The 21,301-nt window shown below is 40.5% G+C and overlaps 1 protein-coding gene across 1 annotated transcript; it reads right to left on the reverse strand.

Annotated features, from left to right (window-relative positions):
• Positions 1 to 2,519: 2,519 nt before the first annotated feature.
• On the reverse strand, positions 2,520 to 18,494 carry LOC118826510 (otolith matrix protein). The gene is made up of 9 exons (XM_036597495.1): positions 18,105 to 18,494; positions 17,478 to 17,614; positions 17,069 to 17,171; positions 15,902 to 16,087; positions 15,101 to 15,275; positions 13,671 to 13,738; positions 9,856 to 10,040; positions 5,505 to 5,676; positions 2,520 to 4,378 (listed from the first exon to the last, which is right to left on the reverse strand). The coding sequence occupies exons 1-9, from the start codon at positions 18,184 to 18,186 to the stop codon at positions 4,368 to 4,370; spliced, it is 1,119 nt and encodes a 372-aa protein (XP_036453388.1). The 5' UTR covers positions 18,187 to 18,494; the 3' UTR covers positions 2,520 to 4,367.
• Positions 18,495 to 21,301: the final 2,807 nt, after the last annotated feature.

Consider the following 21,301-nt stretch of genomic DNA (forward strand, 5'->3'; position numbering starts at 1 on the left):
ATATGCTAACCTCAGCAAATAAATAGAAATTCTACCCTAAAATGTGCAGAAGTGTTTCCCATGTAGAGAAGATGTTAATTTTTTTTTTTCCCTTAAAAAATGAACAAAACACATTGACTGGGATGTTCAAACCTTTGCATATGACTGCACTTGAGTGCTATTAGTACCCCTTTGTGGAGAATCTTCAGCCTGCTAAATGTGAATGAGGAAGTGAATGAGTCAGGTCCATAAGGGGCTTTTCACTCACAAACAAGAAGTACAAAGATAAAATAAACAGTAATGAACAGTAAATTCTTTAACGTCACTAAGGAAACAAAAAATCATGGAAATTTTTAAGTACATTACATTACTGTGCTTTTTCTGTCTTAATAACTTTAAGGTTCAAGTGTTATAAGGTTAAAGTGTTGCCTGAATTATTGAATTCTTGATCAGAAACATAGCCTGTCGCTGTAATTCCTGCACTGTTATCGCCCATAGGTCACTCTGATGGCGTTAGCCTGTTAGTGTCCTTTATTAGTTCTGAGATAAGCATTTTGGGATCAAGCCATACAGGAGTGCAATCTTATCCTTGCTACATTTACATCAGTGGCAAACCATAACATGATCCAACCGAAAGCCTGCAAGAAGCAGATAAATCCTCTGCCTTGTTTCTGGGTTGTTCAGCCTTCTCACTTTTTCAAGTCTCCCAAAGGTGGGGTCAGTATGAGCTTTGGACATATCCAGAAGGACTGGACGTGACTTTGTGTGGCCCACGCTCCACTGCCCACAGCCTTTCTGTATACCTGCATTGTACTGGACTTGCCCTCTGTGACCCTCGCTTGCCAAAGCGCCCCGGCCCACTCCGATAAGCCCGTGAAACGTGATCACATGGGCTGAGAGGGACTCGGACTGCCGCCCACAGCTTATGTGTGGCCCACAGACCTCCGCAGCATCAGAGGAGGAAAGATTATCCCAAGGAACGAATGGTTCTGCCAATCCTTTACCTGTGGGGCTGCCAGCCAGACCATGAGAGAGCATAACATGCTGTGCGTGCAGGTTATTTTTCTTCTGCCAAAGGGCAAAAGGTCATATTGAGTCACTGAAACAAGGAACAAACACAGCATTCAGAAACAACCGCACACTAATTTTAGTCCTCAACTAGTTAGCTAGCAATTATAGCTTAGACACTGCAGTGAACTCAGCCACAGTCTGGATTGGTTGGCACCACAGGGATTTCCAATGGTTGAATTATGTTTTTTGTGTAATGCATGCTGGGTATTGTAGGGAGAACACATTAATGGATGATATAAAACCATCAAAAGCCAGTTGAGGTGGTACAGGCATCTGATCAGGATGCCCCTGGCTGCCTATCGGTGAAGGTTTACCAGGCACAGTCTACTGGGATGAAACCCTGGGGTCATCCTAGGACCTACTGGAGGGATTGTATCTCCAAGTTGGCCTGGGAGTGGCTCAGGGTCCCCTGGAATGGGCCTGAGGAAGTTGTAGGGAACAGGGTCGTCTGGAATTCTCTGCTCTCCCAACTGCTACCACGACCCTAGTCTGGATTAAGCGGTTTAAGATGATGTTGATGATGATAAAACCATTAATATTGTCAAATGAACGAAGCTGAGAGATACAACGCTGCTCTATAGTGTTCTGCATTGCATGAAGAATACAATTAAACTAGTTTTTAAACTAGTTTTATGGCAAAGTGACTATCCCCCCAAAATGATGTAGTTATTAGCATGCAACAGCCTTCAGCCACAGCAGTACTGAAGGCTGACACTTCATGTGTTGTCACCGGGGAGTGTGTTATATAAAGCTCAGATTAATGAAGCCTGGTGCCTCTCAGACACACACACACACTGATTCTGCAGTGTGGCACCAGAAAGGCCATCTGCCGCTGAACACCTCCCCAGGAAATTTCTAGAAAAGCCTCTCTCCCTCTTTAGCTCTCCCAAGCAAACTGGTCTGAGCGATAATACATCCATAAGTAACCAAGTCCAGTAATGTTCTACAACAGGGCCTTGTATTCAAACAGCAATAAGCTGAGATCATTCCAACATCTCAGAGAGCAAAAGTTAATTGCGGCGATACAAAAGCAGCTCCGACGCACTGAACGAGTGCGTAATTAATGCTGAGCTGCTAAATTGTGAAAAATAGACTGCGCATGAAAACACACGGTTAAATGGTAATTACATATATGGCTTTGTGTCTATGTGCCGCTTCGCAAGTGCGTGTCAACTTTCTCAAGGTCATTTGAACATGTGCCCGTAAATGCTTAATTAACCCGTAATCAAAATCACTAATGTTCATTAGCTGTGTCAGCACGCTGAAACCAATCCATTACGAGCCCTGTATTAGATGCCATTATCATTTATAATACATTACCGTATGTTCAGGAAAGCACATATGCTTGAGCGTCCTGGGAATTAGATATGCTCGCGAGTGCTGTAGATGCTTCATTAACCCATTCTCACTGCTGTTATCCTTAACATTGTGTCATACAAAACAGTACACAAGACCACATTTTTGTTGGGGGGTTTTTTATTGATAATAGGAGATTGTTCTACAAATAGCGACACAAGACTATTTACATGAAACATTGTTCAAGTCGGTATAGTGTTATCCTGGAGACAAGCCAGGAAACAGCACCATACGAGCACCTATGTTGAGTTCCATCCACGTAGAAGCAAAAACGGGCCGACATGGAGAACATTTTCCAGAGAAGTTGTTGAGTATTTTAATCGTTTTCAATAAAAAAAAGACTAGCGGTGTGTTCTAGTAGATATATTCAAGTTAAGAATTCTCTTAAACAAGCCAAGGTCAGTCAACTGCTCCTGCCATACTTTCACATCAGAGGCTCAAATGGTGTATAGCCATTCAAACTGGCAATTATCTTCAATTCTAAATTTTTCAAGATAGTAAATATCAAGCATTCATTACAAATTAGGCCGGATGCCATAATCACTTAAATAAACCCTAGTTTATTTAAAGTCTAGACTTTTGTTTAACACCTTCTATAACATAGTTCAGTGCTGGAGACCCATTGCCTAGCACAGTTTAGTGTTTGCCACATTCTAACACGCCTAATTAAATGTATCAGCTACTAGGCCGAATGAGGTGTAGGAAGCCCTTTTGGTGCTGGATTAGTTTTATTAGAGATTTTTTACAGGTATCCCAGGTTAAAAGGTCATAAAGTGTTTTAAAAGGCGTTCTGCAAGGAAGTTTGGTGGCAAGAACTTTGGAATCGACAGGCTGGTATCTGATTCGGACCAATGGCTCCCATTGCTTCCAATCAGATTCCACTCTGAAGATGATCAAGAGTCCAACTTATTCGAATGCATGGAGTATCTGTCCCTCAAACAAGCCTCTGTAACTAGTTAGCTTTAGCTAGTATATATACTTTGACTGCTTTGAATAGAATGAATTGGAAGGTATCCTTTTAGAGATATGTTGGATTCACTGAATGAAAAAATCTAGCAAATTTGTTTATGGTTACTGATTTCCAAACAAGATGTACTTGTGGATTTCCTTTTAAATTCCAAATAATTGTATTAAATTGCAAAAAAAAACAGATAAGTTTCAAGAAGGAGGGCTAAATCCAATGCAAATCACTATATTAGGTGATATTATATCATCTGAAAGGCGATATAACCTGGATTTTGATGCTAACATCAGCATTAAGCAGTTGACGCCACACTCAATGACAATAACAACACGGAAGACATGGCAGAAAAAATGGCTCTGCTACAGGGGCTGATGAGGGGGCCAATTAGAGAAGCCCATTCACTCTGCAATTATTACTGTCTGAATGTAACAACTACACACATTGCAGATTAATACTAGATTAAAATCTTAGGTAATCACTGAAATGAGAGTGTTCCCCCCAGGTAAAACTAATCCAGCTCCAATAAGGCTTTAGATCTTTTTCAGTGGATGGCAGTGGGCCCCCAGGACCAGAGTCGAGAACCACTGGTTCAGCAGGCCACCATTAGCATTAGCCGAAGATATTGAATTGCATGGATTTGAAGCACATGTAACACAGTATTGGCTCAAAAGAATGAATCCCTTCATGATGTGGTGGCTGCTCCCCCTCCCTGGAAATCATGGCCTGCTGGCGTGGACCTTCTTCCATCATGAAATAGCAGATCAAGTGGCCTAGATCGGCAACAGTATAGCTAATGTGCTGCATTTAGTCGCTAGCAGAAGAGAGAAGAAAGGAGGGAGGCTATGAAGCATGGGAGCTAACTGGCCTTTGGCCTAGGTACAGCCTGCGGCACTCTTTAAGCAGGGCGGAGGGGTCGGTGTAAGAGAGAGGAAGAATACGGGAGATATGGGAGGTGGGAGAGAATGAGAGTGCGGAGGTGTGCAGGCTTTCGATCACATCAGCACAAACCTGTGAATGAGAGGAGAAGGTCAGTGCAGCGTGCTATTTAATGAAGCATCTTACAGTAGCTTAGCTTAACGTATGGGCAAATAATGGCACGCTTGAGTAAAGACCTTGCAAAGTACACAATGCATCACAAAGCATTTTTCAAAGGGTGGAGAAAAGCTTCAGCTTCAGTCTGCTTGCCAAACCATTGCAGTCAAAAAGCCAGGAATGTTGTAAATATAGTCAAGTGCAAGTACCGAGTGGGATGAGCACATAGCATTTAGATATTCAAGATGTTCCAACCTATTTCATCATGTTATTCATTCTTACAGCTGGTGCGGCATTCTGAAGCGAACTATGATCTTCAGTTGGAAGCACTGCAGGGAAGATTTCTTGTATTCCTTTCTGCATTGGCTAAAGCATCTGCTGATGATTTGCTGGAGTGTAATAGTTTCCTAGAGTTGTGTTGTTCAACCTTGTCAAACATCTAAAAGCACAGGCTCCCAACTCCGGACCTGGAATCAGGCCTGTCATTGTAGGCCCAGTTAGGTTGTTATGTCTTGTCCATGGGTTACTAGGCCTGGTTGGCATAAAGTCAGCATATAAATGTTAAATAGACTGTAATTTGTAAAAATAACTGGAACATATTATAAATATACTGTTAAAGGGACTAATACACTTAATTGCATTTACTTGCATAACTCAAGTAGTAGCACTGAAGCTAGAAACCAAATTAGATTTTCAGTATCATTAAATAAAATACATTGAATGTATACATGTATTTATAGAAAAATAGACTTAGTGTTTTCTATACACTATTCATGTACTTTGAAATGCTTCTTTTTGACAAGGGTAGTTGGATCAGGTGTTTTGGGAGCAAGAAAGATGCTTAAATGTGCAGAAAAGGGGGTTCTCCAGGACCAGGCCTGGGAACCACTGATCCAAAGTGTGGGGATGTTTCTCTACCACCAGTATTCAAATTGACTGAAGGTTGTTAGTATTGCTATACCTTCATAATCAAATTCAAATCAAATTGGTGGTGTTGGTGGGCTCAAACATTAGCTTCACACTCAAACATCTGAAGCATGATGGTCTACTCCATTCTACTCTTTTGTACTCAAACTACTAAAGCATGGTAGTGTAACTTTACCTTCGCATTCAAATGCCTGAAGCATAGTGTTGTAGCTGGGTCCCAGCCAGGATGGGTAGGTGCCCATGACCCTCAGCAGCTTCTGAGTGGAGTCACTGAACATCACATCTGGCTGACCGTACCCCGCCGAACTGAAGAGGGAGAAACCCTGCGTAGCGTTGGCAAACGCATTCTGGAAGAAATGCAGCAAATAAAGATTGGTTCACACTGAGATGGATGTCATTCAGTCATTTGCAGTGTAAATGGTGGTCTCCAACCCTGGTCCTGAAGAGCTACCTTCCTGCAGAGCCTAGTTCCAACCACAGTTTGCCACACCTGCTCCAGCTAATCAACATCTTCTAAGACCCTGATTGGCTGGATCAGATGTATTAGAGTTAAGTAAGGGGCAGAGAAGCTTATTGGGTACAAGTTGGAACTAAACGCTGGAGGGACGGTAGCTCTCCAGGACCAGGGTTGGAGACCACTGTGCTAAGGACAAAAAGCTAAGCTAACTGTGCACCATAGCTTATAGATGATAGAGAGATGATGTAAGGAGCTATGATATAAGCCTTAGAGGTGAGAAAACAGTGAGGGGATGCTCATACAAACACCCCCACACATCTGAACGTGTTTGATACACATCTTCTGTTGTATCTTTGAGTGCAATGTCATTGCGCTGGGCCTTAGAGTAATTTTGCTGTTTATTCAACTTATATAACTATTTAAATGCAATTACACAGTTAGACACATAATACGTTTGAGTCTTCACTTGGCAAAGATGTAAAGTAGGGATCTCAAATTACCAACAGCTTCATAAGGCTTGTCACATACTTACAATTTATTGTTAAATCCACTGCAGCTGGTTACCCAACATAAACTGTGTAAAATTAGCTGTGGCTGATGTTTGCGACGTTAAAAGCAAAAATAGAGCACTACATGCAAGAGGATCGATTCAAACAAAAAGATGAACATGAACGCTGCACAATAAGCAAGAATGGCAGGAATTTAACCACAACTAACTTAATTGTTATTCTAATTTAGACTGATAGTTAAATCCACCTTCATGGATTCATTCATGACACGGTAGATGTAGCAAGTCAGAATTAAGAAATGAATGTAATTACCAAACGATCCAATGAGAACCCAGAATTAAGGCCTAGTGACACAGACGAAAAAAAACAGACGTTTTGTTTAGAAAATGAACATATCGTCGCTATCCAATGAAAAACAAGTCAACAAATCTCCAAGATAGTAACTTTACAGGAGAAGGCAAAAACACTCTTACCTTTCAATGTAAGTCAAGGTAAAGAGATTTTGTTCCAAGTGATTTTAGAGCGTTTCTATTGATCCATGCATCATGAAATGTGTTGGTGTGTTGAAATGATGTAGAAAATTAAAAATTGGCAAAAATGGAGATGCATGGTTTCTCTGGACAGTGACGATATGTAGATTAATACCATCTTTCAGAGTCTGAAACTGACGCACTGTGCCGCTGCATCATTCTTAAATCAGAGAATGCACAATTTCCTGCATTGTACGAAGAATCAGAGCTCTGTTGTCATGGTTGCAGCCCAAACAAATGTGCATCAAGAGGGCGGGCAGAACAGCTCATGTTGCTTGTATCAGAGCACAAAAGCTTATCAGAAAAGCAGCATGTTGACTATAAAATGTGGAGGGTAAAGAAAATATATGGAGGACTACAGCTGAAAATGAATGTTCTATTTATTAGTTTGTCCTTGTGGCTTTGGCTATGTGGGCAAAATGAAAAGACAATCAAAAACGAGAATCTGTGAATATAGATGTGCAATTGGAAGATCTCCAGTAGCTAGACACTTAGTAAGGTGGGCCATGATGCCAATTCCTTGCATTTCATGAGTTTGGAAGTGGTGAATCAGTTACTGAGAGGTGGAGATCAGGAGAGACACTTTATGTAGAGAGAGGTCTGGTACGTTTTCTCTCTGAATAAAGTGACGCCATATGGCATGAATGAAGAGTTCTCATTGACGTGTTTTTTATAGTTTGATTGAGCATTTTATGTACATTATTATTGAGTAATAATTGACTTTTTGGTTTAAAATGATTTATTTTTTTAATTTATTTTGGAATTGGTCAAAGATAGGTCTTGTTGGTACTTGTGTGTCACGCCTCCCCTGAAACTACAGCCAACTGGGGCCTCCCAGGACTCCAATTCCCAGAACTCCTTGCTGCATCACATGACTATGGACTCTCACCAATCCACCTATCAGCACTCCTCATCTCCAGACTACTGATGGGGAGTGATGTTGGGTACGTTACGGTGAGCTTTCAGCCGCTGTTTAATTAATGTAGGTGTGTCCTAGACCATTCATGCCCGATGAAGAACCACAAACGTAGCTTCCCTTGCTAAGGAATGCTCATGTCCTTAATTTTTTTTGGAGGTGATATTCAAAAAAAAAAAACCAAAACAAATTGTCCACGACACATTTATCAAATCACTTCAGATCTTTAAAAATCAACAGTTATGTGTTCAGTGTCGAGTCGATGTGGACAAATCACTGATGATGTAAAACCACAGGAGAAGGGAAATATTTTGCGCAAGCGACTTTGATATAGGATTTCAGCTGCTCAACAGTTCAGGGTCTCCTTTGTCGTATTTTTCATTTCATAATGCGCAAAATGTTTTCGATAATGACAGTTCTGGACTGCAAGCAGGTCAGTTTAGCACCTGGACTCTTTGAGTACAGAGCAGTGCTGTTGTAATACATGCAGAATGTGGTTTGGCATTGTCTTGCTGACATAAAACCTTCCCTGAAAAAGACATCATCTGGATGGCAGCGTAAGCCAAAACATAAACATCATTCAGCATTAATGGTGCCTTCACAGATGTGCAGAAGTGTATCAGAAGTGTTTCCTGAGCCCATGCAGTGATTTCCTCTACAGAATCTTTTGTATGTCTTTTTTTAATGCAGTGCCGCCTGAGGGCCCAGAGATAACGGCCAGCAAATACTGGTTTTTGGCCTTGTGCCCTGCATACAGAGATTTTTCCACATTCTCTGAATCTTTTAATGTTATTATGTACCGTAGTTGAAGAAAAGTTTTTGTTTTTTATGGTGAGAAACGTTATTCTTGAATTGTTGCACTATTTGCTCGTGCAGTCTTTCACAGAGTAGTGAATCCCTCCTCATCTTTACTTCTGAAAGACTCCGCCTCTCTGAGATGCTCTTTTTATACCCAATCATGTTACTGACCTGTTGCTAATCAACCACCAGGTGTTTTTTAGCATTACACAACTTTACCAGCCTTTTGTTGCCCCATCCCAACTTTTTTTGGAACGTGTTGTTGGCATCAAATTCAAAATGGGCATATATATTTTAAAAAACAATAAAATTTCTCAGTTTCAACATTTGATATGTTGTGTTTGTACTGTTTTCAATGAAATATAGGGATTTGCACATCATTGCATTTTGTTTTCATTTACATTTTGCACAGCATTCCAACTTTTTTGGAAATGGGGTTGTAGTTTTTAGGAAACTAGAGATATGGACACTGAAATCACCAGGCTCCTCACCTGTTGCCTTTTTCTGAGGTGTCCGTGTTGTTGGTGTCATAGTCATGTGAACAGCGACATCAAGCTTAAAGTGTAATCGCTGAGCAGTAAAGACAAGTCAACAAGTCGACTACTCTGTACAACCCTAAGTGCATCATTAACTTGCAGTGTTTAAAAAAATCATTATTGCTGCTGGTCAAGAAATCCAGTTCTTCTTCCTCACTTTTTTTCTCTCCATTGTTTAACCAACCCCCCCCCTTTGGAGAAGGCTGAATGGCTAGTGGTCCCAGGATAATTTTCAGTTTGAGACCCCTGACATAAAGGATAACTATACACAGTAATTTTCCATCAAATTCAGATCATAATAAAATATCTATTCTTCCACTTCCAAACACAAATGTGGTATTGATCACAAGTTTGGAATTAGGCCATGTTTTTACTATCACTGTTGATAACTGCAATTTCAAAGCATCATGAGAGACTGTATCAAGAAAAAAAAACATGAAAGGACAACACGATGTGTGCACTACTCCTAGAAAGGTTAACGTTGACTATAGCAGAGTGAGTTTAACTGTTCTCTTGCTCTCCTGCCGTTTGCCACTGTGAGTGACCTCTCCTATTCCAAAGGGCATGACATCGAACTGATATTAGCAGACCGAGACATTTCATTACAGTTAAATAGTGTACATATCAGTGTAAATGTATGTTAGAGTGTGTGTGTGTGTGTGTGTGTGTGTGTGTGTGTGTGTGTGTGTGTGTGTGAGAGTGTGTGCTCATTCCAGCAGGTCACTTAGTGTATCTGCCAGCTGGCATACAGTGTCCAGCGCTGCTCGTGTCTTGGCTGACCTGCACACGTTCCAGGAACTTGTAAACGCGGCACTTATCCTCCAGGCGCACCACCACAGCGTTGGCGGGCACCACAGCCAGGTGGCAGTGCTTGTGCTGGAAGGGCGAGGCCTCGCCTCCGTCCGGGCAAAGCAGCTTCAGGTCCTCCAGTTCCAGGTCCAGAGCCCACGACTCCTGATTTTTACCTTACAGTTACAGCAGTGTTATAGTTAGCAAACTGCACAGTGTATATGGACCATTCTACCAAATGAGTTCAAACTGCAGTCCCACAGTAAAACAACGCTATTTAAAAAAGTATCCAGACCCAAGATATGTATAAAGATCATTTATGATCTGTTTAAACCAAAGGCATTAATTCGGATGGTAATAAGCTAAATACATACAAAACCATCACTTTTAGGGTACTTTCTATTTGGAGGTAGCTGTCCCAAACCCTAACCCCTAAATATTTACCCTTATGAAAATAATACTTATTTTTTCCGTTTATTTCCATGTTGCTTTTTTTTAGATCCTTTTAAATTTCTTTTAAAGTGAAGATGAAAGATTTATATTTATTGTAAGTTTAATTTTTACATAACAAAATTTTATAAACAAAAAATGATCTCCCACACTTTCATGTCACCAGTGAAACACAAAGAGTTTTACGTCTGTAGGCGGAGACTTATTTGTAGCCACCGCCCTGCATTTTAGAGCAGGAAGTGAGACTGCGTCCCTGCCCCTCATGGCCACATGGTGAGCAGTTAGATTGTGTTGAAGTAAAAATGTCACAAAGTCTGAAAATCAGTGTGGAACATTAAGAATTGTCACTACTGAAACACATTTTCTGCAATTAAGTAAACTTTTTTGTGTTTTCATGAAAAAATATCAGATTTTATGTGTGTACTGTGTTTGCTAGTCATGTACTGGTTAGCGTTTTTGAGTTCCTGTCAAAATGAGCTAAAATTGTCACTACCGAAAACAGTCACTACTAAAACATTTGGTAAAGTTTTGGTAGTGTTATGATTGTTTTATTAGTGAGAAAAATGGAATGGAATCATTTGTTTTAATAAAATGAACATGATTAAGGAGTAGAGTCACTGAAAGCAAAAGGATTTCAGTCTAAAGTCCAAGTCAGTTAAAAATCTGAAATGTGTTTTGAACTCTGACTTTGAACCAATTTGGCAGAATGATTTTTATCTGCTGTCTAACCTTTTACTTTACAGTGAAGGTTACCTTTTGCAATTACGTCTCATATTAATAACTGTTATTATATTATATTATTCAGTAGTAAATTTCACAATGAAAATCTAATTATAAAATAGGGCTGAACAATCAGGAAAATATCTCATTGCAATATTTCTGTTGTGATTTAAATTGTGGTCATTTTCTACAAATTAAGGTCCAGGCTTGTTGTTTTGGCCAAGAATTTCCACCAGCATATCCACTTTTTCTAGTTTAAGGCTTAAACATAAGGTAGTGTGCCAGTCTACCAGTTAGTCACCAGTTAGTGGTTGTAATGTCACAGCACAGAGTGTTTGGTTGCTTCTGATCTCACCAGCTCAGTGTTATTAGGTTCACAACTTAAGACAGTGACAGTTGACAGTGTTCTTGGAAATATAGGCTATAATTCTAGCCTATACTTCTTGCGATTTGAAAATAGCACTATTTCAATATACAATTTTGACGTAAAAACGATTAATCTAGCATTCCTATTATAAACCCGAATACATTTGACATTTTTCTTTCAATATTCCAATATGTTGGTTTTTTTTTGGTAACAAGAAAGAGAATGATAAAAAACATACTGCTATTTTCTAGTAATGTCATATCCAGTTATCAGCCTGAGATTTGATCACCACTTATTGTTTATTATAACTTCATTCTCAAGGTTATACACCTTTGTCCATTAATATAGAATTATCTACTGCTTTGATCGTCATTCTGGACAAACCCGAAAATTTCATTTTGTTTATATACTCATTGATTATTTTATTGTCATCACCTTAGCATTGATTACACTTTTTTTCCTAAAGAAAATTAACTATCAACTGTGGTGGGCAGCTGGCCCCCAAGCAGCATGTTGTTTAGGGCCCCAAAATGTTCAGAAATGACCTTACTGTTGTGCATGGATTTTATATCTGCAACGAAAATGGTTTAATATTGTTAAAATCATTGCTTTCAAATGTATAAATGATGATTCCAAAATTTTCAACAATGATGACATGTTGGGCCTGATCTGAGATCAACACTTACACTTTAAAATGCCTGAATAATAGTCGCCACTACAGAGCTTCACATTCACAAATGTGCATATAAACACAGGGAATAACTAACCATATGATAACAGCAAAACCTGACACACTTTCTCATATATACACTATATGGAAAAGTTCAGGTGTTTCAGCCACATTTACAGCTGTAAAACATTAAGCACACAGTCATGGAATTGAGCAGTAGAATGGGTCGTACTGAAGAGCTCTTTAAACGTGGCACTCCGTCATAGGACGCCACCTTTGCCACAAGTCAGTTACATACAATTTTTGCCATGCTAGATCTGCCCCAGACAACTGTAAGTGAAGTGCTGTGAAATGGAAGCACAACAGCTCAACCCTATGAAGCAGTAGACCAACTGAAGTACGTAGTGCTTAAAAATGACCTATTCTTTGTTTCATTACTCACTGCAAAGTTACAAACTGCCTCTGGAAGCAACATCAGCACAAGAACTGTACATCTGGAGTTTCATCAAATCGGGCTTGCATGGCTGAGAAGCTGCACACAAGCCTAAGAACACTATGTGCAATGCCAAGCGTCGTCTGGAGTGGTGTAAAGCACCCCATCACTGGACTCTGAAGCAGTGGAAATAGGTTCTCTGAAGTGATGAATCACGCTTCATTATCTAGCAGTCTGATGGATAAATCTGGGTTCGGTGGATGCCAGAAAAGCACTACATACCCAGAATGCATAATACCAACAGTAAAGTGTGGTGGAGGAGGGATAATGGGCTGGGGCTGTTTTTCAGGCCCCTTAGTTCCAGTGAAGGGTGATGTTAATGCTACAGCATACAAAGACATTTTAGACAATAATATGCTTCCAACTTCCAACCTCAACCCAAAACCTTTGGGATGAATTGGAACATCATTTGCAAGCCAGCCTTTCTCGTCGAAACATCAGTGCCTGACCTCACAAATGCTCTTTTGACTGAATGGACAAAAGATTCCCACAGACACACTTCAACATCTTGGAAAGCCTTCCCAGAAGAGTGAAGGCTGTTATAGCCACAACGGAGAGGGGGCAAAGCCATATTAATCCCCATGGAGCTGGTATAGGATGTCCGACAAGCTCATATAGGTGTGATGGTCAGGTGTCCACATACTTTTGGCCACATAGTGTATATATTAATACGTTCTTAATTATAATGTGATTGGAAGTATTTAACAACATCCTTATTTAAACATCTCCAGCCTACTGTATATGGAGGGTCTACCTGAATTCCCAAGCAACAAAAACTCAGTTCTGATGCTTGATGGGCAGACATGATTTACTGTGTCTCATCAGCTCTCTCTCTATCGAGCATGAATAGCTGCACTGTTGTGAAATACTGCCCCCTGGTGTCCAACAGTAGGTGAAAGTAATAGGAGATGGTTTGTGGTGCTTTTCGAGGTGGTTGGCAGTGATTGTACTGGCTGAAATCTTAGGGATTATAATCATGCGGCCTCACTGTAGCTTTCAGATATTCACTTTCTTAAGACGCAAACATGAAACCTCCAAGGTTCTCATGCAGCTGCTCCTCTCTCAACCCCCTTAGTTGAAACGAGAAAGATCAAATGTGGGCTTACCGTTCATGTTGTCAAAGACTGTGGTGTGCTTTACGAAGGCCACATCTCCAAGGTTCTCTGCCACACATCTGCAGAACACAGCACAGTTTAAGCACAGTGGGGTTAGAACCCCTAGAACAGGCTCAAAGGTTTTTCTTTGGTGTATATCCACAATACTGCGCAAAAGTCAAAGAGCACCCATTCATTCCCACTCATTTTTAAAAAAGATTGTTCTTCAAGGGTTCTTCAGTGAAGAAAATGGTTCTATATAGAACAATGAGCGCTTTAATGAACGATTTGCATGATTTAGGATTCTTTGCATTGTGAAAGTTCTTCAGATTGATTGAAAATGTGCTGTAGATGGTCCTATATTAAACCTTTTTGAAAAGGGTTCTATATAGTACCAAAAAAGGTTCTGCTATTGTTATGATGTCAAGCTTGTAACAGTAGAAGAACCCTTTTTTGGTGCAAAGAACGTTTAATCATGCAAAGGTGTTTAAGTGTTCATGATTATGCATAGAACTGTTTTCTTTACACTCTTAAAAAAGAAGATTCATCAAAGGTTCCTTAGTAAAAAATATGCTCCTTTATAGAACCATGAACACTCAAAGAACCCTTTGATGGAAAATGTGCATGAATGTGCTGTAGATGGTTCTATATAGAGCCTTTTGGAAAAGGGTTCTGTATAGCACCCTAAAGAACTCTTTTTGGGTGCTATGTAGAACTCTTTTTCAATATAGAACCATCTACAGCACATTGTCTATCAACCTGAAGAACCTTTTCATGATGCAAAGAACCCTTTCATTATGCAAAGGGTTCTGTGAGTGTCCATGGTTCTATATAGAACCATTTTCTTTACTGCAGAACCCTTGAAGAACCATCTTTTTAAAGTGTTTTAAGTATATAGCCTCAATAACAAACACTTGCTTTTTTTAAAGTTTTTCAAAGAAATCTGCAGCGATATTTTCCCAAACCTCCCAAGTTCAGTCCAAGAAGCTGGTTGTACTTTTTCTCATGTTCCAAGCAATCCCAAATTTAGAGTCATCAGACGTTCCGTGTAACGTTCTTGTGCAAATCTCCTTCTTGACAGCTACACGCCCTGTCAGACCCATAGTGCTGAGTCGTCCTCTCAAAGTGGAAGGATGGACAGAAACACCTGTGGATTTTTCAGATCTGAAGCAGCTTGATTTTCTCTTCTATCTCAGAGGTAAAAATTTCAAATGCTGTTTGTCTGATGGGGACAGTTTTGGTGTCCACCAGGTCTTCCAGGTGGTTGTTAGTAGTCACATTTTCTCAAAAGCTTTTAATAAGTTTTTTACTCCAGTTTTTGGAGACTTTTAATTTTCCTTTCACTTCTTTTAGCACACAAATATCTCCATAATGTTGAAATGTCCCATCATCCTGGGAACATTTGGTCCCTACAAAGAGCTAAATACACATACACACTGTACCTGAGGGCCCCTGCCTCTCCGTAGTGGCGTTCTCGAGGATTGTTGGCACAGATGTGTCGGTCATTCTCGTCCCCTATGCAGGCTTCACACAGGTTTCTGGGATTGGTGCCTTTGGGGTCGTGCTCTGGGTCCTTTGCTCCTGGGACACAGCTATAACCAAAGAAATCCCCCACCGCTGTGGACCACCAGGAACAAGAAATAGAGTTGAAGTTGCAGATGAAGCGTGTGATCACATCCTCCATTGGCATTGAACATATGCACACACATGTACACTGACCAGCTTCTTTATTAGAAACCTTTACCCTGTAGCTTCACTTTGCTGGCGTTAGTGAGACTGTAGCTCATCTGTCGATGCAAAGTTTGTGTTACCATCTTCTTGCCCTCCAGCGGTTAGTTTCTGACCACAGAGCCTTTCTTGGATGGTTATTTTTGGATGGCGGACCACTCTCAACCTAGCAGTGAAACTGGCTGGACAACAGTGGTCCTGTGGTCAGAAACTGACCAATGATAAATGAGGGAGAGGACAGCTATGCCTGAACAGATGGGCTACAGTCTTTAATTGTGCACTTATATAGTGAACCTATAAGGTAAGTTGAGCTCATAAAGTTGATAGGGAGTGGAAAAACAATGTAGGGTCATCATCATCATCATCATCATCATCATCATCACACATTCCTCATTGCATGGTCCCATCTTTGAGCTTTTAGCACTATAAATTGTGTTAGTCTTTGTTTGCTTTTCAAGACATCGATGTGTTGGAGTTTAAGCCTAACTACTGATTTTACTGTGGAGGTCTCTTACCATGGGGGAAATTGCACTGTTCGTTCACGCTGATCTGCGATGTGTTGACCAGGAAGCCAATGGGCACAGTCCAGCCCACAGTGGTCCGGATCCCAGGGTGACATGAACTCCGCTCATGCATCTCCAGCAGCGACAGGTCACCGGATGATCTTCGGGCCAAGGCCACTACGTAGTAATTAATGCCATCTAAAGAAAGGATTGCAGACCCTTAACCCTTAATTTGGCAAATTAGTTCAATTTTCAAAATTAATTATTTGGAAAAGCAGTTTTATCTATACAAAATTAAATTGTCTTTTTAAGTTTTTTGCTTTTACTGGAAATTAATGGAATGACCTTAAAATTTATTTAAATGCTGAAATTGCCCTAAACCTTAAGATCAACCCAAGTGCTGAAACGGACCCAGACCATACTAATTTATCCAATGTTAAACTGGCCAAATCTTAACATTTATCCAAACTTTAAATTGTCTGAAACCTTAAAACTGACCAAAATGTTAAACTGGCCCAAACCTTAAAAATAACCCAAATGCTGAAATTGGCCCAAACCATGAAATTCACCCACATGCTGAATAGATCAAAATGTTAAATTAGTCCAAACCTTAAAAATAACCCAAATGCTGAAATTGGCCCAAACTACAAAATTGACCCAAATGCTGAATAGATCAACATGTTAAATTGGTCCACACCTAAAACTGTCCCAGATGCTGAAATTGGCTCAAAACTTAAAATGGGCCAAAATGTTAAATTGGTCACAACCTTAAACTGAACCAAATGCTGAAACTGACCAAAATGTTAAAATAACAACCCAAACCTTACAGTTAATCTAAATTCAGAAATTGGCCCAAACAAGAAAATCTGGACCAAAAAATCCAGATTGACCCAAATGCTGAAATTGACTGAATTGCTAAAATAGCCCCAAACCTTCAATTGGCCCAAACCTGAGGACTGTCCCAAAAACTGAAATTGGCCTGAAACATAACATCAACCCAAACTTAAAACTGGCATAAATCATAAAATTGGCCGAAACCCTTGATACTGGCCAAAACTTTAAAACTGGTCTAATCCTCAAAAAACTGATATTATGGTCGTTGAGGTAACTTTTAGACCGCATTGTAAATATGAGGCACTTTTACTTTTTGAGAGAACGTCTCTTTGTCTGTGCACTTACCCACTCCATTGTAAGACTCTCCTACTGCAACGTCCAACCCATAGCAAACTCCAGCAGTATAGATCTCATCAGGGTACATAGAGGCTGCATCAGCTGTGCCATTCTGGTGAAAGAAGAGAGCACGGTCATGACTATTATCCTAATACAGAGTTGAGTAACATCTCACCATCTCCTTCAAGCTCCACTTCACTTCTGTCTTTGAAAACCTAACAGTGGATGAGTGATGTGAACATTATATCCTGGTTGGTGTGCAGCGGGATAAAACAACAGCCTCTACAGCAACTCAGGAAATCACACTCAACCAAATTAACCATAATTTATAAACGTATCAAGCAAAGATGTCTAAAAAAACGATGGTGCATATTGTTATCCTGAGTTTAGTTTGTCTTTGGACTGGATTTCCACCCACCTTAATTCTCTGCATGCAGTCTGTAGGGCTCTGGCCGCGAACACAGTGCAATTTTCCGCGAATATTCCGGGCTGTGGCGTTCCCAGCCAGATCCAGACACTTCTGCTCCTCCGCATCGGACACCGCACACCAAGTGACTGTGCAAGGAGAGCAGGACCGTCTTCACATTTGACGTATTCGCATATATATTCACTGGCCACTTTATTACAAAAGCTGTAGCTCATCTGTTGATGCACGATTCTGGTTAGCCATCTTCTAGCACTTTACCAAAAGTTCTGACCACAGACCTGCTCTTGCCTGGATATATTTGGGTGATGGACCATTTTCAACTTGTACAAGCCACCACCACTACCGTGCCGGTGTCACCTTTTTGCTAAGAACTGACCACCACTCAAATTATATCCAAGTCAACAGTGGTCCCATAGTTAGAAACTTACCAATAATTAACGGGGTAAAAGGTGACCTATAAAGTGGACCTACAGCTATAATAGTGGAAATAGCTCAAATTTCAAATTGCCTTTTTCAACTGTTATTGAATCTCAGCAATAAAATCCAAGTAAAACCACACTAACAGCACACAGCAATGACACTGAGATGCTCATTAGCATGGAAATATTAAATACTCACTGATGTTGTTCTGACTGGACATGCTGACTTTTACAAGCAGGAGGAAAGCCAGAGCCAGCAGGTGTCCAGTTGTTTGGTCCATGTTACCTTTGAGCAGCAGCGTCCAGAATGCTCTCAGAGCCACAAGGGTACTGTGGGAAGTAACGATGAAAAAAACAAAACCTCTCCAGGCTCACATTGCCTGCTCTTACGCTCCCAATGACCAGAAAGCCGAAGTGGGGGGGCATAGGGGTTGGATCAGAGGAGAACCTTCCATTAGGCCCTTACTGGTGGCACTATCTCCCTATTTTTTTCCCAATTCTAACGTCCGGCAGTTATTTTCCACTTAAAGGTCTAGTGTTTCCTTCTCCATCCAGCGGGACTGGATGGCATGCGGCTTTCTTGCACACTTCACCTCCCCTGGTCATGGCAGGTCAGATAGCGGAGGTTATAATTAAGTAAGGCACAAAGGCTTTTTGTGGGACAGTCACTAAAGCCCCGGGGGATTAACCTGAGGGCCTGGAACAGGGGCCAAGCACGGCTGAGATTATCGATAGAGAGACAGGAGATGCTTTTGTTCCAGCGGCCGGCAACTTTAAGAAACATATAGGTCGCTTGATACTAGATCTGCTTCCTAATTCCCTTGTTTCCTACCCTATAATCAATGCGTTATTAGAGGGGAATCGTAGGAGATTTGGTTTTAGGAGCTGAACACACATATGTGTAAACTTATACACTCACAAATAGACAGAAAGAGAAGGTTTACACTTCTGTGGTTACACCCATTACACTTACTGGAAACACCTACCTTGCACTTCCACTCACTGGCCACTTTATTAGAAACACCTGCTTTGTACTTGAACTCACTGGCCACTTTATTGGAAACACCTACCTCGTACTTCCACTCACTGGTCACTTTATTGGAAACACCTACCTTGTACTTCAACTTACTGGCCACTTTATTGGAAACTCCTACCTTGTATTTCTACTCACTGGCCACTTAATTAGAAACACTTAACCTGTATTTTTTACTCACTGGCCACTTTATTAGAAACACCCACCTTGTACTTCCACATTTACTGGCCACTTTATTAGAAAGACCTACCTTGTACTTCCACTCACTGGCCACTTTATTAGAAACACCCACCTTACACTTCCCCTCACTGGCCAGTTCACTAGAAATGTCTACGTTCTACTTCAACTTACTGGCCACTTTATTGGAAACACCTACCTTGCACTTCCACTCACTGGCCGCTTTATTAGAAACACCTACCTTGTACTTCCACTCACTGGCCACTTTATTAGAAACACCTACCTTGTACTTCCACTCACTGGCCACTTTATTAGAAACACCCACCTTACACTTCCCCTCACTGGCCACTTCATTAGAAATGTCTACGTTCTACTTCGACTTACTGGCCACTTTATTACACCTACCTTGGACAAACAGCTATTCAACCATCATCGAGTGCTGTTGAATCAACGTTGGATCAGTGTTCAACACGATAGGAGACATACTTTGTACATGAATATTATGTGCCCACATGAGCAAGGTTTACCTATTTAGAAAGAAAAGACAGATTGAGGTTCTCTGGGATATTACCTGTGAATTAAATTTGAAACCTCCCATCTCCTCTACATGGAGCTGAGGAAATGGAACTAGTCACCAGCCCCTTCTGCTAAAATAAGTCCTATTATGTCAGCTCCAGCAAAAAAATGTATGGACTACATTAAATTTATCATTACTGCAAGAAAGTGGTAACTCTCTTTGTGAAGCTAGCGCTCATAATCCCACAAAGCAGAGCGGCCTGTTTGGAGCAGTATGTATCCCACGGTGCACCTGAGGCCTGTCAGCGGCCTTATCTTTTTGCCCTTCTGCGCCTCTGACATCATTTCCCTTTCTCCCCACACAGAAAATGACATTGCCATTAATCAACGGGCTATTTTAGAACAAAAACTGTCGGGCCACAGGCTCCTTGAGTCTTATCACTACAAGGACATTTTGCTTTCTTAAATCATCTGTGTGTGTGTGTGTGTGTGTGTGTGTGTGTGTGTGTGTGTGCACATGTGAATTCATAAAGCTGTGCTGCTATTGTTGTGTAAAAATTATTCAAGAAAACCTATTAAAACAAACAAAAAAATGTCTTTAGCATATACAGTCCCAACACACCAAGTTTCTTCATGTTTCTGGCCAGTTAACAACCAGCTCATTTAATCCTAATGGAGATTTTACCATATGCAGCTTTGAAGTGGTCTTGATTTTACCTGAAAAATAAGTGTCCCACCAGGTAGCATCACATCTTCCAAGTCAGATATCAAAACTGGCCGAGTTGTGACATTAACGTTATTTCCATCACGGTGGAGGAAACAACTGAACAGGCTATCAATGTAATCATTGTGTTCAAAAACACTAATACAATGGGTAAAATCAATAGATCACAATATATGCTAGCTCATTAGCTCATGTGTTCTGTCAGAGTTTTTGTTGTAGCTCATTAGCTAGTTGGCTAACATCAGTAAAAAAAGGCCAGAACTGATAGCTCACCGATAATGCTAGTTCATTAGCATCTACTATGTGTTCTGTCAGTTTTGCTTCTGTTGTAGCTCATTAGCTAGTTAGCTAACATTTGTAAAACAGGTAAAAAGATAGGTGCTAGCTCATTAGCTCATGTGTTCTATCAAAGCTCTTGTTGTAGTTCATTAGCTAGTTAGCTAACGTCTGTAAAACAGGCCAAAACTGATAGATCACATGATCGATGCTAGCTCATTAGCATCTTATGTGTTCTATCAGTTTTGCTTTTGTTGTAGCTCATTAGCTAGTTAGCTAACATCTAAACAGGTAAAACAGGTAAAAAATGTAAGATCGCAATAGATGCTAGCTAGCTAATGAGCTACAACGACCATTTTAACCAACAACCATCCCATCCATGTTTTTTGTTTACCTCAAACATAAACCATAGGAACCTGCACATCATATAAACGAGCCTAATACCACCTGACGCATTAAAACGCAGCATTAGGGCACTCAGAAATACTCTTAATGTTACCCTAAATGGCCTCTTAAAATCTAGGATACATATACTCACATCTCTGACTGCATTCAAACTAATAGACTACAAAATATTGAATTCAAGACAACCTATCCAACATTTGTGTATACACTGATCAGCCATAACATTGAAACCACCTCCTTGTCTCTACACTCATTGTCCATTTTA

This window comes from Colossoma macropomum, unplaced genomic scaffold (assembly GCF_904425465.1).
Source record: "Colossoma macropomum unplaced genomic scaffold, Colossoma_macropomum, whole genome shotgun sequence".
NCBI lineage: Eukaryota > Metazoa > Chordata > Actinopteri > Characiformes > Serrasalmidae > Colossoma > Colossoma macropomum.